Raw genomic sequence first — 17,706 nt, forward strand, 5'->3', positions numbered from 1 at the left:
CAGCTAGGACACTTAAGCAGGTATTTAAGCTGTCTTTAGGGAGAAGGCTAGCTCCCCTGAGTGTTTTAACCACATAGAAATAAAATATAAAATACAAACATTCTATCCCATTTCCAAGGAGATTAAAAAGTTGGAGGTCAGCGTGGCCAAATAATACTCTTGGGACAAAATTGTTGTTGTTGTTGTTGCCATGATTATTATTCTCTGATGGTTCCTAAATTTCTTTCTGCTCCTGCAGGAATTTGCAGGGGAAGGTCTTCGAACTTTGGCCATTGCATACAGAGATCTGGATGACAAGTACTTTAAAGAATGGCATAAGATGCTTGAAGATGCAAATACTCTTATAGATGAGAGAGATGAACGGGTAGCTGGGCTATATGAAGAAATTGAAAGGGATTTGATGGTATGCATTTAGAAGCATGATGGTTTGTGTTTACAGAAGGGATAGTATGTGTTTAGAGATCTAGCATGGGAGTAATTCATTGCTAAATCATCTTGCACACAGCTGATGTCCCCCTTTCAAACACTGAGTCATACTATATATATTGGCTTCAAGTTTTCCATGTATGGCCCTAGATAGCCTAGAGGATTAATTCTATTAGCAGTAGGTTATACAATTGTCCCCTCAAAGTAGAAGATAGTAGCATCTTTATTCTTTGTCAGCCTCTGGTATGTACTTGATAATATGTTGGGGTTTTTTTCTCCCTGCTTTATGATCTACCTTTTTAGAGCAGGAAAACTTGCCATGAAGAGTGGCTATAGCTCTAAACCATCCTAGGCCACGAGGTTCTGATGATATCTGTGCTTCCCAGAGTATGAGCTTTAGAAACTGCTCCTCCCTGAGGCCCCAGTTGGCCATTATGCTCATCTATCATGAGTTACTAAGGAGCATGTTATGTTCATCTCTGGGTAAAATATTCTACAAGAATCTTCACTTTTTAGTTTATGGCATCTGTTGGTTTGTTAATTTAGGACAATGACTCTACTTTTTGGTGATCCTTACTATGAGATTAGGGCTCCCCTTTGGACCTTTCCATGTTGACATAAGTGGGGAAGCATCTGGGGAGTTCTTCAGTTCTTAGAAGCCCAAATGGCTTCTGATGGTTTATGCTAATATGTTATCTGAGCAGATCAGATCTCTCATGTGAATTCTAACTTCCAGGATCCCTGCCATTAATTGGTGTGCCTCCTTTTGAGGTCCTTCCCAACCCATCTCTGCACATAATAAGATGCTTACTGTGTCAGTGCATCATAACTTCCATTTTCAGTTCATGTTCCCTGACCTCTAAACTCTGTGATTAAAAGCCATACATATTGTGGATGTTGTTTGCCTGCATTAACATATGGTATTCTCTATTTTTAATAAAGCTACTAGGTGCTACTGCTGTAGAAGATAAGTTACAAGAGGGTGTTATTGAAACGGTTACAAATTTATCACTAGCCAATATTAAGATCTGGGTCCTAACAGGAGACAAACAAGGTAATTTGAAAATGGATGATGATGATGATGTCTTGAAAAGAGGGGGGATTAATTTCTTTTTTTCAATGTTTATTTATTTTTGAGACAGAATGAGAGTGTGAGTGAACAGAGGAGGGACAGAGAGAAAGAGAGAGAGAGAGAGAGAGAGAGAGAGAGAGGATCCAAAGTGATCTCTGAGCTGACAGCAGAGAGCCCAGATCTCACGAACCGGGAGATCACGACTTGAGCCAAAGTCGAATGCTTAACCAACTGAGCCATCCAGGCACCATGGACGGTGGGAGAGAGGGTGGGGGAGGGCAATAATTTCTCTGGTAAAATTTAAACAGAAAGCCTAATGAATTAGATATTTTCCCAGTCCTTCAAATAGTAAGGAGTAGAAATATAAAAAGGAAAGCTAATACATTACAAAAATTTATTATTTAAAAACAAAAGAAAACAAACTAACAAATTATCTTCTGTAGTATACCCTGGGGTCATTTGAGTTTCAGTGCAATTGCTTCTTAAATATAATAGTTTCACCTGTAGGCAACAATGGCATTAAATAATGTTTAGCTATTGTTTCACATGGGTACTTCCTCCCCCAGTTAGGACAGAGAGTGGCACAGCACTGGAGCAGCACATTGGATACCTCAGGGCTACTTGGTTAGTTTCTTGATGTTTGGGAGGTTTGGGGAGACTCGGGGAAGCAGCTGTTTATCAACTCGTGTGGAAATATTTTGACATTTTAACAATCAACACAGGTGTACCAGTGCAAGCTGGCTAAATTCCAGGACTGCCCACGTAGTGGTACAATGAGAGCTGACCCACTTTCAGACATGACAAAACACCAAGTCAGCAGAGAAAGAGTCATTATGTTCAGAGTACTCTGTTTCCTAAGAATGAAAAGGGATCAATACGTTTTAGATCTATTGCTATCAGTAATGGTTAAAACAAATGTCATTTTATGCTTGGTCATCTGTAAATCAGAAATATTTAGTTACTTGGCACACATATGTTTTCAAGATTTTCTCTACTTGTTACATATTTTTTAGGACATTGGAGGATTTGTAGATAGGATAAATCAGTTCTCTATATGTTCACCCAAATCACTGATTATAAAAAATAAACATTAGAGAGTTGAGCTCTGTGGTGTGTTAACAGAGACTTCTTAGAGTTTGGTGTTGATCAGTAGGTACATTCACAACTATTCACTTACTTATGAATATCCACAGGTTTACTCTCATTGAACTTTCATTTCTATGGCATATACAAAGAATATGCTAAGATTTTATCAATTGCCTTGAGACTTAAGAAAAATCTAATTGTTCTACAGAATTAACTAGAGCTGGGGCGCCTGGGTGGCTCAGTCAGTTAAGCATCTGACTTTGGTTCAGGTCATGATCTCACTGATTGTGAGTTCGTGCCCTGCATTGGTCTCTGTGCTGACAGCTCAGAGCCTGGACCCTGCTTCTGGTTCTGTGTCTCCCTCTCTCTGCCCCTTCCCCACTTGTACTCTGTCTCTGTCTGTCTCAAAAATAAATAAACATAAAAAAAAGAAAAGAACTAGAGCCTAATGACTCAATAGAATTAGAAACAAATGGCCCTATCGAAGATGGAAGGGTTACCTAATTATCCTAGGGTCCAGTTCTGCAGAAGGAGAGGAAGGACTGCTCAACATTATGTAGTTCTCCAGTTACCTAGTAGCAGCATTCCCGGGTGGTCTTTGAGGTGATCTCACATTCCAAAGTTTTATTTACTTAATGGGGAAATGGCAATATTGCGTGTGGGAGAACTATAAAGCTATCATAAGAGCATTTTTGCTGTTCAAATGAACATTTTGTGAGTTTTTTTCAATGTGTCTACCCCATCAGATTGAATAATTGCTAAATTAAGTATGTCAGCTCTTTCAGAGGCAGTATTTGGGACTTTAGGGAAAAAAATATTTCACTGTATCACAGGATCTTAGGGTATTTTCTTAAGTACTAATTTTGGGAATCAAGAAGTTTTTTCAAAAACTAGATGAGAAGGCTGAGAATTTATAGATGTTGCTACTTCTCCATGGATTTAGCAAGTGGTGAATTTGGTCATGGAACCTGGGTCTTTGAATTTAGCTCTGGGTTTCTTGTGTTTTATTACTCATTGTGGTCTCTCTGACATTAAGGGGCAATGCCTCAAAACTGTTATGGAAAAGTACTTATGTTATTAATTAATATTCTAACTGAACATTATTTTGTATTAGAAACTGCCATCAACATTGGCTATGCCTGCAACATGCTGACTGATGATATGAATGATGTGTTCATTATATCAGGGAACACGGCAGTGGAAGTCAGAGAAGAACTCAGGTAAGTGTTGAAGGAAGGAGGAAAGGAAGACAGGGAGTGAGGGAGGGGGAAAGGGAAGGTCAGATAGTTGAGAAAGTAGAAAGGCCTTTTATAGTTTCTGCGGCCTTAGTTGAGTATAGAGCTCTTTCTGCATGTTTCCTAAACTCCTATTCATTTTGGTGACAAACTGAGATAAATTTGACATCAGTAGTGAAATGTCATCTTCAGGCCTCCAACATTTTCCACATATTTTTAGAAAAGGATTTCAAATCATTTACTTTGGGTTGTCCTTTAGAAATAGCTCTTATATGATGAGTGATCAGATTTAATGAGGGCATTTGTTAAAAATAGCAATTCACTAGCTTCTTCATTCTGGCTCCCAAATTAAGAACCTCCAGGGGATGGAGTATGGGGATTTGTATTTTCATAAGGACCTAGATGAAATTATGATTGGATAAATTTGGAAAACACCACTGTAGGAGATGGTATGTAAAGTTGGAATAGAGTCTTTCAGCATTAAAGAAAGTAGATATTTTGACATAGTTACTATTAAACCCAAATATATAATGCTTATGAGATATAGAATACTGTGAAATTTTTAGAAGAACATTTTAAGAAGAACATTTTAAAAGTCTGCATAATTATTTTCTAAGAACTTTAAAAAATGCTGTCCTATAACAATTTTTGCTTGTTAATGCTTGAAGTAGCATATTTAAGCTCAGCCCATCCTGGGTCTGGCCAAGCAGACTATTGAATTAGAGACAAATTGCTTGTATCTTGCTGCATTCTAGAAGGGGATAACCTTCCCTCAACACAGTGGAGCACTATGGCTTCCTTAATGTGTCTCCATCGTTACACTTTTGTTCATGAACCTTGGGGAAAAAAAGGAAGTCTTTTTTTTTTTCTTTTTAATTCGAGTTAGTTAACATATAGTGTAGTATTGGTTTCCAGAGTAGAATTTAGTGATTTATCACTTACATATATAACACCCAATGTTCATCACAAGTGTCCTACTTAAATCCCATGACCCATTTAGCCCATTCTCTGCACCCACCTCACCTTTAGCAACCTATGGTTTGTTCTCTATATTTAAGTCTCTTATGGTTTGCCTCCCTCTCTGTTTTTATCTGATTTTATTTTTCCTTCCCTTCCTCTATGTTCTTTTTTGTTTCCTAAATTCCATGAAATCATATGATATTGTCTTTCTCCAACTGACTTATTTTGCTTAGCATAATGCACTCTAGTTCCATCCACATTGTTGCAAATGACAAGACTTCATTATTTTAATCACCAAGTAATACTCCAGTGCATGTGTGTGTGTGTGTGTGTGTGTGTGTGTGTGTGTGTGTGTGTGTGTGTGTATACCACATCTTCTTTACCCATTCATCAGTGAATGGACATTTTGGCTCATTCCATAGTTTGGCTATTGTTGATAATGCTGCTGTCAACATTGGGGTGCATGTGCCCCTTCAAATCAGCATTTTTGTATCCTTTGGATAAATACCTACTAGTGAAATTGCTGGGCTGTAGGGTAGTTCTATCTCTATCTTTTTGAGGAACCTCCACACTGTTTTCAGAGTGGCTGCACCAGTTTGCATTCCACGAACAGTGCGAGAGGTTTCCCCTTTCCCCACAACCTTGCCAACATCTGTTATTTCCTGAGTTGTTAATTTTAGCCATTCTGACAGGTATGAGGTGGTATCTCAATGTGGTTTTGATTTGTATTTCCCTGATGATGAGTGACTTTGAACATCTTTTCATGTGCCTGTTAGCCATCTGGATGTCTTCTTTGGAGAAGTGTCTGTTCATGTCTTCTGCCCATTTCTTCCCTGGATGATTTGTTTTTTGGGTGTTGAGTTTGATAAGTTCTTTATAGATTTTGGATACTAACCCTTTATCCAATATGTCATTTGCAAATATCTTCTCCCATTCTGTCAGTTGCCTTTTAGTTATATTGATTCCCTTACTGTGCAGAAACTTTTTATCTTGATGAGATCCCAAAAGTTCATGTTTGCTTTTATTTCCCTTGCCTTTGCAGACATGTCAAGTAAGAAGTTGTTGTGGCTGAGGTCAAAGAGGTTGTTGCCTGTGTTCTCGTCTAGGATTTTGATGGTTTCCTGTTTCACATATAGGTGTTTCATCCATTTTGAATTTATTTTTGTGTATAGTGTAAGAAAGTGGTCCAGTTTCATTCTTCTGCATGTTGCTGTCCAGTTCTCCCAGCACCGTTTGCTAAAGAGACTGTCTTTTTTCCACTGGATATTCTTTCCTACTTTGTCGAAGATTAGTTGGCCATATATTTGTGGGTCCATTTCTGGGTTCTCTGTTTTATTCCATGGGTCTATGTGTCTGTTTTGTACCAATACCATATTGTCTTGATGGTTACAGCTTTGTAATACAGGCTAAAGTTCGAGATTGTGATGCCTCCAGCTTTGGTTTCCTTTTTCAACATTACTTTGGCTATTTGGGTTCTTTTGTGGTTCATACAAATTTTAGAATTTTGTGAAGAATTCTGGTACCATTTTGGTTGGGATTGCATTGAATGTGTGGATTGCTTTGGGTATTATTGATATTTTAATAATATTTGTTCTTCCAATCCATGAGCATGGAATGTTTTTCCATTTCTTTGTGTCTTAAATTTCTTTCATAAGCTTTATATAGTTTTCAGTGAATGGATCTTTGACCTGTTTGATTAGGTTTATTCCTAGGTATTTATGGTTCTTGGTACAATTGTAAATGGTATCTATTCCTTGATATCTCTTTGTGTTGCTTCATTATTGGTGTGTAGAAATGCAGTTGATTTCTGTACATTGGTTTTATATCCTACAACTTTGCTGAATTCATGTATCAGCTGTAGTCATTTTTTTGGTGGAATCTTCCAGGTTTTCCATGTAGAGTATCATGTCAAATGCAAAGAATGAAAGTTTGACTTCTTCCTTGCCAATTCGGATGCCTTTTATTCTTTTTGTTGTCTGATTGCTGAGGCTAGGACTTCGAGGACTATGTTGAACAACAGTGGTGAGAATGGACATCCCTGTCATGTTCCTGAGCTCAGGGGAAAAGCTCTCAGTTTTTCCCCATTGAGGATATTAGCTCTGGGCCTTTCATATATGGCTTTTATGATGTTAAGGTATGTTCCTTCTATCCTCACTTTCTTGAGGGTTTAAAAGAAAGGATGCTGTATTTTTGTCAAATGCTTTTTCTGCATCTATTGACAGAATCATATGGTTCTTATCCTTTCTTCCATTAATGTATCATGTTGATTGATTTGCAAATATTGGACCAGCCCTACAGCCCAGGAATGAATCCCACTTGATCCTGGTGAATAATTCTTTTAATATACTGTTGAATTTGATTTGCTAGCATCTTGCTGAGACTTTTTGCATCCATGTTCATCAGGGATATTGGCCTGTAGTTCTTCTTTTTAGTTGGGTCTTTGTCTGGTTTTGGAATCAAGGTAATGCTGGCTTCATAGAATGAGTCTGGAAGCTTTCCTTTCATTTCTATTTTTTGAACACCTTGAGAAGAATAGGTATTAACTCTGCTTTAAATGTCTGGTAGAATTTCCCTGGGAAGCCATTTGGCCCAGGACTCTTATTTTTTGGGAGATTATTGTTAAGTGATTCAATTTCTTCACTGCTTATGGGTCTGTTCAAACTTTCTGTTTCTTTCCATTTGAGTTTTGGTAGAGTGTGAGTGTCTAGGAATTTGTCCATTTCTTCCATGTTGTCCAGTTTGTTGGCATATAATTTTTCATAGTATCCTCTAATAATTGTTTGTATTTTTGTGGTATTGGTTGTGATCTTTCCTCTTTCATTCATTATTTCATCTATTTGGGTCCTCTCTCTTTTCTTTTTGAGAAGTCTTGCTAGAGGTTTGTTAATTTTGTTTATTCTTTCAAAAAACCAGCTCTTAGATTCATTGATCTGTTCTACTGTTCTACATTGATCTGTTTCTTTGGATTCTATATTGTTTATTTCTTCTCTGGTCTTTATTATTTCTCTTCTGCTGCTGGCCTTGGGTTTTCTTTGCTGCTGCCTTTCTAGTTCCTTTAGGTGTGAGGTTAGTTTCTGTATTTGGGAAACTTTCTTGCTTCTTGAGATAGGCCTGAATTGCAATGTATTTTCCTCTTAGGACTTCCTTCACTGCATCCCAAAGGGTTTGGACTTGTCATGGTTTCATTTTCATTTGCTTCCATATATTTTTCAATTTCTTTTTTAATTTCCTGGTTGAACCATTCATTATTTAGTATGATGTTCTTTAACCTCCATGTATTTGGGGGCTTTCCATTTTTTTTCTTGTGGTTAATTTCAATTTTCATAGCATTGAGATCTGAAAACATGCATGATATGATCTCAACCCTTTTATATTTGTTGAGAGATGTTTTGTGACCCAGTATGTGATCTATTTTGGAGAATGGTCCATGAGAAGAATGTGTGTTCTGCTGCTTTTGGACGAAAAGTTCTGAATGTATCTGGTAAGTCCATCTGGTCCAATTTATCATTCAGAGTCATTGTTTCCTTATTAATTTTCTGCCTATATGATCTGTCCATTGTTGTAAGTGGAGTATTAAAGTCCCCTACTATCATGGTATTATTATCTATACATTTATTTATGTTTGTGATTGATTTGTATATTTGAGTTCTTTCACATTGGGGGCATAAACATTTGCAATTGTTAGATCTTCTTGATGGATAGACCCCTTAATTATGATATAATGGCCTTCTTCATCTCTTGTTACAGTTTGTAACTACAAAGTCCAGTTTGTAAAATCCAGTTTGTCTGATATAAGTATGACTATTCCGACTTTCTTTTGCTGTCTGGCAGCATGACAGATGGTTCTCCATTCCTTCACTTTCAAACTGCAGGTGATCTCAGGTCTAAAATGAGTTTCTTGTAGGCAGCATATAGATGGATCATGTTTTTTTGTCCATTCTGATACCCTGTGTCTTTTGATTGGGGCATTTAATCCATTTACATACAGAGTGACTATTGAAAGATATGGATTTGGGGCGCCTGGGTGTCTCATTCGGTTAAGTGTCTGACTTCATTCAGCTCAGGTCATGATCTCATGGTTTAGAGTTAGAGCCCCTCGTCGGACTCTGTGCTGACAGCTCAGAGCCTGGAGCCTGCTTCAGATTCTGTGTCTCCCTCTTTCTCTCTCTGCCCCTGCTCATGCTCTCTCTCTCTCTGTCTCAAAAATAAATAATAAAAACATTGAAAAATTTTAAAAAAGAAAGATATGGATTTAGGGTCATTGTGTTACTGTATGTGTTGTGCTTGTGGTGATGTCTCTGGTCTTTTGTAGTCTTTACTGCTTTCCACTCAGAGTCCCCCTTAGCATCTCCTACAGGGCTGGTTTAGTGGTCATGAACTCCTTTAGTTTTTGTTTGTCTGGTAAAGCCTTTATCTCTCCTTCTATTCTGAATGACAGCCTTGCTGGATAAAGGATTCTTGGTTGCATATTTTTCTTATTCAGTACATTGAATATTTCCTGCCACTCCCTTCTGGCCTGCCAACTCTCAGTGGACAGGTCTGCTACTGCTTTTATGTGTCTCTTGTTGTAGGTTAAGGCCCATTTGTCCCTAGCTGCTTTCAGAAATATCTTTGTATTCTGCAAGTTTCACTATGATATGTCATGGTATTGACTTGTTTTTGTTTTGAAGGGAGTTCTCTGTGCCTCTTGGACTTGGATGCCTATTTCCTTCCCCAGATTCGGAAAGTTCTCACCTGTAATTTGTTCAAATAAACCTTCTGCCCCTTTCTGTCTCTTCTTCTGGAGCTCCTATAATATGGATATTATTTTGTTTCATTGAGTCACTTAGGTCTCTAATTCTCCCCTCATGGTCTAGTAATTTCTTTTCCCTCTTTTTTTCAGCATCATCATTTCCCATAATTTTATCTTCTATTTCACCTATTCTCTCCTCTGTTTCTCCTGTCCTCACTGTCACTGCATCTAGTTTATTTTACATGTCATTTACAACATTTCTTAATTCATCATGACTGTTTCTTAGGTCTTTGATCTCTGCAGCAATAGATTCTCTGCTGTCTTCTATGCTTGTTTCAGACCCAACTATTAGTCTTATGACTGTTATTTTAAATTCTTCTTCAGATATATTGTTGGTATCTCTTTTGAACAATTCTCTGGCTGTCATTTCTTCCTGGAATTTCTTTTGGGGAGAATTCTTCTGTTTCATCATTTTGACTAGGCTTCTGTCTTTAATATGTTTTAATGACTTGTTATGTGTCCTACACCTGCAAGAACTACTGTATTAAAAAGTGGTCATATGCTGTCCATGGCCTGGCACTTCAAGAAGTGTTTTTGGAGGGTGTTGCATGCGCTTCATTGTTATGTGTTTGGCTGCTGTATCCCACTGGTCAGTCTTCTACAAAGCTCCTCCTAATTCATTGTTTAGCCCTTCCATCAGGTGTGCTTTGATTTGTTCATTGACATAACCCTGGAAAAAAAGAAAGGGCCGGGAGTCTGATCCCATACAGAGAGAAAAATGAAAGGGTGTGTGTGTGGGGGGGGGGGGGGGGGAAGCAGAGAATCAAAGAAATTATAAGGCTTAATCCAAAGAGAGAGAAAGAAAAATAAAGGAGATCTAGAAAAGGTGTAAAAATAGTAGAGTAAAAATACCTGATTAAACCGACAAAACAGAAAGAAAGAAAGAAAGAAAAAAACGTATATATATAATAAGAAATGACCAAAAATCATATCAGAAAGGATGAGCCTGTTTCCAAAGGAAAAAGAAGAAGATGGTAGAAAGAATAAGAAGAGAAAAGAGAAGAAAAGAAATGAAAAGAGAGGGGAAAAAAGAAAAGAAACAGACTAACATTCAAAACAGCAGGACAGTTGTCTGTTGGTGCCTGGGACCGGTGGCTGTACTGGTCTGGAGGAGAGGCCTTCTGGTTGGCACAGTGTCAGTATTCCTCTAGTAGATGAGCAATTGCCAGGCACAGAGGGTTGGGGTTTGGTGTGAACAGGTCCTGCCTCCACTGGGGGCCTCTTGTCCTATTCTCTGAAACCCCACTGTATTGGTGATGGGGAGAAAAATTGGCGACATCCCAATCTCTCCTCCCCAGACAGGTGTCTCAAACCATGTTGTTCAGGCTGTCCTCCCAGAGCAGTGTGGGCGGCTGGCTTGTCCTGCTCTATAGTTTCCTGTGTCTCCTAGGCACTCAGCTGGGATTTAAAACCTGATATCTTAGGGGATTCCGAGCCATGCAGACCTGGTTCTGGGGTAGTGCCACTCCGCCTTGCCGATATGGCTGGTGCCTGCACTGTCTTTTGTACTTTGGGGATCAATATACCCTCTTCCCACAGTACTTAAGGGAGGGGACGGTTCTCTCCCAGGGCACCCCTGAGATCACTACCATACCCTGGGGCTGGCTCCCCTCCCCTCAGGCTCACACACATAGTGGTGGCTTTGGTTGGGAAAAAGTCACACACTTTTGAAAACTGTGATCTTTAGCTTCTAAAGCTGTTTGCAAAGGAGAAACTGGCTCTGTCTGTTTCCTTCTTCCCCAGTCTGTGGTCTAGAGGGGTTTTTCTCTTGTCCTAACACAATATTGCATCCACAGCTTCTCTTTCTCTCCCTTTTGTCTCTCCATAGAAGGGGATCCCTCCCCTCTGTGCCCAGGCTGTTTTATCTCCCTTAATTTGCAGACATGCACCTCTGTCCTGCCAAGCTGTTTCCCTCCACCTGTGGAGATTTTTCTGTCACTCCACAGATAGATTTCCTGGGTGTTCAAAGTATTCTAACCTCAACATCACTGTCTTTGAGGGACGAGGGACATCCCAGTCCCCCTAATTCTCTGCCGCCTTAACTCCTCCCATGTTCTAGTTTTCAGTGTACAAATTTTTACCTCTTTGGTTAGGTTTATTGCTAGGTGCCTTACGGTTCTTGGTGCAATTGTAGATGGGATCAATTCCTTGATTTCTCTTTCTGATGCTTCATTATTGGTGTATAGAAATGCAACAGATTTGTGTATGTTGATTTTATATCCTACAACTTTGCTGATTTCATGTATCAACTCTAGCCATTTTTTGGTGAAGTCTTTCAGGTTTTCCATGTAGACTATCATGTCATCTGTGAAGAGTGAAAGTTTGACTTATTCCTTGCCAATTTGGATGCCTTTCATTTCTTTTTGTTGTCTGATTGCTGAGGCTAGGACTTCCAGTATTCTGTTGAACAACAGTGGTAAGAGTGGACATCCCTGTCATGTTCCTAGCCTTAGCGGAAAAGCTCTCACTTTTTCCCTATTGAGGATGATATTAACTGTAGGTCTTTCGTATATGGCTTTTATGATGTTGAAATATGTTCCTCCTCTCCCTACTTTGAAAAGAAAGGAAGTCTTAACTGTTAGCACCACCAATTGCTACTTGTAGATTAAATTTTCCGACTTCTATACTGTTTTACCCATGGTAGGAAACTGCTGTACATGCTGGTAGAAGCTATGACTGAAGACTGCATGTCTTTGCCAAATAAATTGGTAAATCTAATTATTAAGGACATAATGTTATTATTGGTATTTTTATATAACTTTAATGATAGATTCTATGGAGTTTTTTGGGGGAAATATTAATAATTTGTTTAATAATTAATAAAGTTTTTTATTTTAAGAAAATCTTTCTCTTTAAATGACCTTTTGTTTGGGGACTTTAACTTTTGCTGAAGGAAGATGGATATGAGCAGATCTAGATTCTGATGAGCCTAGTGCTAAATGCTTTAAGAAAGTGCCTGAGGCACTATTATAAGCTGGATACATGTATTACATTTCATTCCCAAAGCAACCCAGTGGTAGGCATTATAATTATCCTTACTTTACAGATCAGGAAGTTGAAGCATAGATAAGCTCAATACATGCCTGAAGTTTCACACGTGGCCAGTGGTTCAGCTGGTATTTGAATCTAGCGTGGTCCCAGATCCTGTGCACTGAATCACTTGCCATGTGTCTCCCTAAACTTTTACCTTCGATGTGTTCTTACTCCCTTTAAATGACTGATATAAAAAATGTAGCTGTTGAGGCATCTTACTGCTTCATTTAAGGTCATACACCAGTGTGAATAAATTCCAGAGAGTGACAGCAGGTGTAAGAGGAAGGATATGGGCTTTGTGTTAGAGGGACCCAAGTTTGAATCTCAGATTTGTACTCAACTGGTAGACTGATTGATTTTCAGGATGCTGTTCAACCTCTCTTTGATTGGTTTCCTCATTTGTAAATGGTAAAATATGCAAATATCTACTTTGTAGATTATTTTATTTGGGAGATTCAAAGAGATAAGAATGTAAAGATTTATGGCCATTCAGTGAGCATGCTTCTTGCCTCCCCCCCCCCCCCCACTTGGTCCCTTCCCTTTTTTCTCTTTTCTTTAGCTGTTGTTCCACAACAGGGACTCCCTTTATTAACATTTCCCTAATAGACTCTGTGGAGTCTCTATTAAAATTATATAAAAAATTCTACCAGTATTTGTCCATGTTAAATAGAATAACACAAAACTTAAAAAAAAAAGTGGTGAGTCTAGGTGCACTTGAGTGCCTCAGTCGGTTAAGCAACCAACCTCAGCTCAGGTCATGATATCGTGGTTTGTGAGTTTGAGCCCCGCATCAGGCTCTCTGCTGTAAGCACAGAGCCTGCTTCAGATCCTCTGTCTCCCACTCTCTCTGCCCCTCCCCAGATCTCTCTCTCTCTCTCTCTCTCTCTCCTAAAAATAACTAAACATTAAAAAAAAAACTTACAGGTGGAGAGTCCATACATTCTTATCATAGAGCAATCTGTATTTTTTATTAACCTTCTTAGTATATTGAAGACCACACACTGATCCCTTACAACCTTTATGGATGTCCTTCTTCGATTGGTTACATTGGATAAAGATATTGCAGGTTGATGGAACAGCACACACAAAGGCATAGAAACATGAAAGAAATTATGTTCTATTCTAGAGAAAATATTCCAAGTTGTAGCTAGAGAGTATGATAGAACTTAGAGGTGGGGACCATTTTTTCAGAGACAGATTGGTGATAGATTGACAAGTGAAAGTGGCTATGCTTTATCCTGAAGTTATTGGGTGAATGTGGGTGGCTTCTAAGCAGATGAGTGATAAGCCCAATTCTACGTTTTAGAAATAACATTCTAGTGACTGGATAGATGGAGTATGTTTGATGGGAAAATGAATGTTATGGGGAGATGCATCGGGAGGCTGTTGGAACACCCAAATTTAGAGATGATGAGGGTTGAACTTAAGGCAGTGAGGCTGTTAACAGTAGATGAGGAAAGTGTGGAATCAAACTGACAGCTCTTTTGGAAGTAGAATGGTTAGGACTCAATTTCTAGCTTGTCTGACTTTCATAGCCCAGAATACACTCAACTGTGCAAGAACAGAAACTCCTTAAATTTTATAAAACTGAACTTGAACTCCTTTTCTGCCTGGTGACAGAATTAAACTAGGTACTTTTGGGTAAGGTCTAAGATGCACAGTTGCCTTACCTGTTACTGATCCTCAGCATCTACCCTACTGGCATCTAGCACTTCCCACTTCTGTGTCCCTGTCTGGTCTCCAGACTCTCTGGGTTGCTGGCTGTCCCTCTTGGCTGACTTCCACATGCTTCTGGGGAAACAGGGCAAGTGTGGCTGCTCTTCATCTCTGTATCCAAGAAGACTTGTGCTTTCACATGGCTACCTCTGTTCCTGAAATCCCTTTACTCTTGTATCTTCTTTGTTACCATACTTCAGCGGCAACTATTCCATACTCAGTTTCCCAAAAACTCATCAGAGGATTCCATTACCCACACACTCCTCCATCCACTACCAATCCAGGTTATGGGTTTTCTTTCTTTTAGTGACTCTCACCAGCATCTAAGCTCCTCTTCATAGTCTATTTCCTCTAGGCTTGGATGGGCTTTCTACTCTATTGCTTATGGCAACATTTTATGCCCTGATTCCTTTAAGGATTAGTCTTAAGATACATGGAGAACTTTTTTTCTTCCCTCTCAAAACCCCATAGTGAAATTCAAGATCAATGCTGCTATCAGTTTCAAGAGTCTATTTCGGTACCTAAAAAGCAAGGTCATGACTCTTTTTTGTTCCTTCTGTATTTGACTGAGATCTCCTGAGGCAAGGTATGTTTCTGAGTAAATAGCATCATCTATGGTAGTGGTGGTGATTACAGAAGGGGTAGGGAACCAAAGTTAATATCTCAAGATTTTATCAAACTACCTATGGCTGACTAAGTAGATGGGATAACAGTCATTATATGGAAGGAATGTGCAGAAATATTAATTCTCATAAACTTTTGTTGGGAGTGTACGTTGGTAGAAACTTACCAGAGGGCAAACTCGCAACATATTTCAAAATTACATATATATACACTTTTCATCCAATGATCACTACTTCTAGGAATTGTCCTTAAACAAGTGTAAAAATGTTTGAATATGTATATAAAGAAATATTGGTTGCTTTACCAATTATAATAGAAAATTAGAAAATGCTCAAATACCCAGCCACAAGGGATTTTGTTAATTACTATGACATATTTAAGCAATGGAATACTATGCAGTTAACAAAAGTGATTATGTGTCTACTGACATTGAAAAATGTCCATAATAAACTTAAGTGAAAAATGAGATAACAAAGTATCATATATATGATTCCTTTTTTCCAAAGAATGTATTTGTATATATGTATGTGAGTTCAGTGAGAGTTGATGTAAAAACAACCCAAAAAGGTATGTCAAAAGAACAGGATCTAAATGATAGTAGCTATTAGCAGGAAATGAACTAAGTGATTATATTTGAACCTATTAAATGTGTTGAGATTATTTCATAAACATGGATATATAATTTTTATGCATATCATGCATGTAGCTTGTTTCAAATTTAGTGTTATGAAACTGTCTTAGACACTTTGGCTCCTGTGTTAATTTTGCCACCATAACTGTTTTACTATTAAAGGTATGCCCAGAAATCTACAATTAAATGCTGCTATGGCTCCTCAGAAGATTACTGCATTGATTATATTTTGCCAATTCATAGATATGTCTTCTGCCCAAAGGAAGACAGACCAAGAATGTAATTTTGCTTGGGCTGACAGGCCAACTCACTCCATGTTTCATTTTTGTTGTATTGATCACGTCTTGTTGGAAAAATTCATGTCCTATAACTAATTAAACCATGACATGTCTCCACTGCTTCTGAGGAATACCCCAGTGATGTATCTAGGAACTGACATTTCTTCTTTAATCAGCAAAATATGCGTTACACTTTTTTGGGCACTACCTGGTAGAAAGTTATCTGTATGAGTGAGCAGAGTTCTCAAATGCAAATGGCTCCAGAACCAGACAGATAATATTAGCTGCATGATCTGGGCTGTATATAAGACATTAGGGAGTGGTGGAGCCTTGGGTGAAAGTGAAGTCAGGTTGTCCATAAACTCATACAGAATTTTAAAAACACTGTGCAAGCCAAACAAAATGCATTTTGTTCCTCATTTCAAACTTCTAGTCACCCAGGCAAAATATTTTAGTAGGTTAAGTTTCTATCATAAATTTTAGAGTACTAACAGATCTTGGTGATGTTTTAGTACACACTGGTGCAGTTGCCCCTGTTTTCATAGCTGGTGACAACCAGTCTGATTGGCTGTCCCGTTCCCCTAATTGCTAATAAATATGGGTTTAGGGGTTGAGTGTCTTAGATATCACATGGGTAGTAAGGGATGGAACTGGGGCTTGAAATCAAAATTTCATGTACTTCCTCCCTTTGTCTACTCTTGGCAGCATGGTCCCATCCCTTAACTGCTCCTCTGGCACTGTTTTTGTCCCATCCTAGAGGAAGCCTGTGGCCTACTCTGTATGTAACTCAGCTTAGTGTGGGAGACTGAGAACTGAGAGCCAGGAATCTGAAGACTTAGGTTCTTGACTGGGTCTGTAACTGACTTGTCAAGTAGTTGGAGGTCAGATCACCCAACTGTGGGCACATGAGATGTCAGAGGGTGACCCTGGGCCTGAACCCAGCTCTCCAGGCTCCAAGATCAATGCTCTTCTATCAAAGTCAGGGTTGTCTTCTTTTAAACATGGTGCCATGTTTCCTTAACAGGTCCAGGTAGTGTTTGAAAACAGAGTGCCTTACAAGCACTAACAAATGATCCTTTTCCCTACCATCTCTTTTTATAGAGTGCAGAGTGCATGGAAGCCAACATGGGCCTAACTGTGCTCTGCTATGTTTACGGTGGCACAGGGCTGTGAATGCCACATTTGCCTCAGCCGTTAATGCGTGTCTTCATGCCAGGATTATAATAGACTGCCCTTCCTTACAAAGCTTGGGGAAAAACAGGCACTCTTTTGTTTTAGCATTCGTTATTTGTGCTCTGTGGTTAAACATTGTGTGTTATGCCCACAAAAATCTATAGTTCCTGTTCAAGGAAAGGAGTCATGAGTAGTTTTCCCCCTCCTCCTAATTTTTTTATTTCTTTTTGAGAACCAGCTGGTATTTTAAGAGCTAAGTTCCGGGAAGAAAAAGAAATGATAGCTATAGAGCATGGCAAAGGTCTGAAAATGCGTGAGCCCAGTCTGGTGAGGAGGGTTGTTGGCCCATGTGGAGGGAACACAGTGGGAATTTAAACTGAACTGAAAAAACTGTCCCTTTACTGCCTGGAGATGTTAAGACAGTTTAGGGGGGGAAAAATCCTAAGTAAATAGAATTTCAGCCAATACTTTCATGAACTTCACCCTTCTTTGGAATGTTTTTATTCTCCGGGGGGGAAACAGAGATTGAGTCATTTATACAGCGAGTGAGAACTTTACTAAAAAGGAAACCTCAGGAGATGTTTGCCCTTTGGTGCTTTCTTAAGACCCAATTTATGAGCTCTGCAACATTGTCAGAAAAATGCTCGCTTCTGAGCTTGTTTTTCTAGCTTTCCTTCATT

General features: G+C 38.8%; 1 protein-coding gene across 20 annotated transcripts in view; it reads left to right on the plus strand.

Annotated features, from left to right (window-relative positions):
• Positions 1–17,706, plus strand: part of ATP8B4 (ATPase phospholipid transporting 8B4 (putative)) — a 272,767-nt gene that overhangs the window by 189,448 nt on the left and 65,613 nt on the right. For 19 of the 20 annotated variants that reach the window (XM_060618559.3, XM_060618571.3, XM_060618558.3 and 16 more), the window contains 3 exons: positions 239–403; positions 1,369–1,480; positions 3,699–3,804. In XM_060618559.3, coding sequence (XP_060474542.3) covers positions 239–403; positions 1,369–1,480; positions 3,699–3,804 — 383 coding nt within the window. The remainder of the gene's footprint in view (positions 1–238; positions 404–1,368; positions 1,481–3,698; positions 3,805–17,706) is intronic. The other variant, XM_060618565.3, reaches the window with a different exon arrangement.

The sequence above is a fragment of the Panthera onca genome, chromosome B3 (genome assembly GCF_046562875.1).
Source record: "Panthera onca isolate mPanOnc1 chromosome B3, mPanOnc1 haplotype 2, whole genome shotgun sequence".
Taxonomy (NCBI): domain Eukaryota; kingdom Metazoa; phylum Chordata; class Mammalia; order Carnivora; family Felidae; genus Panthera; species Panthera onca.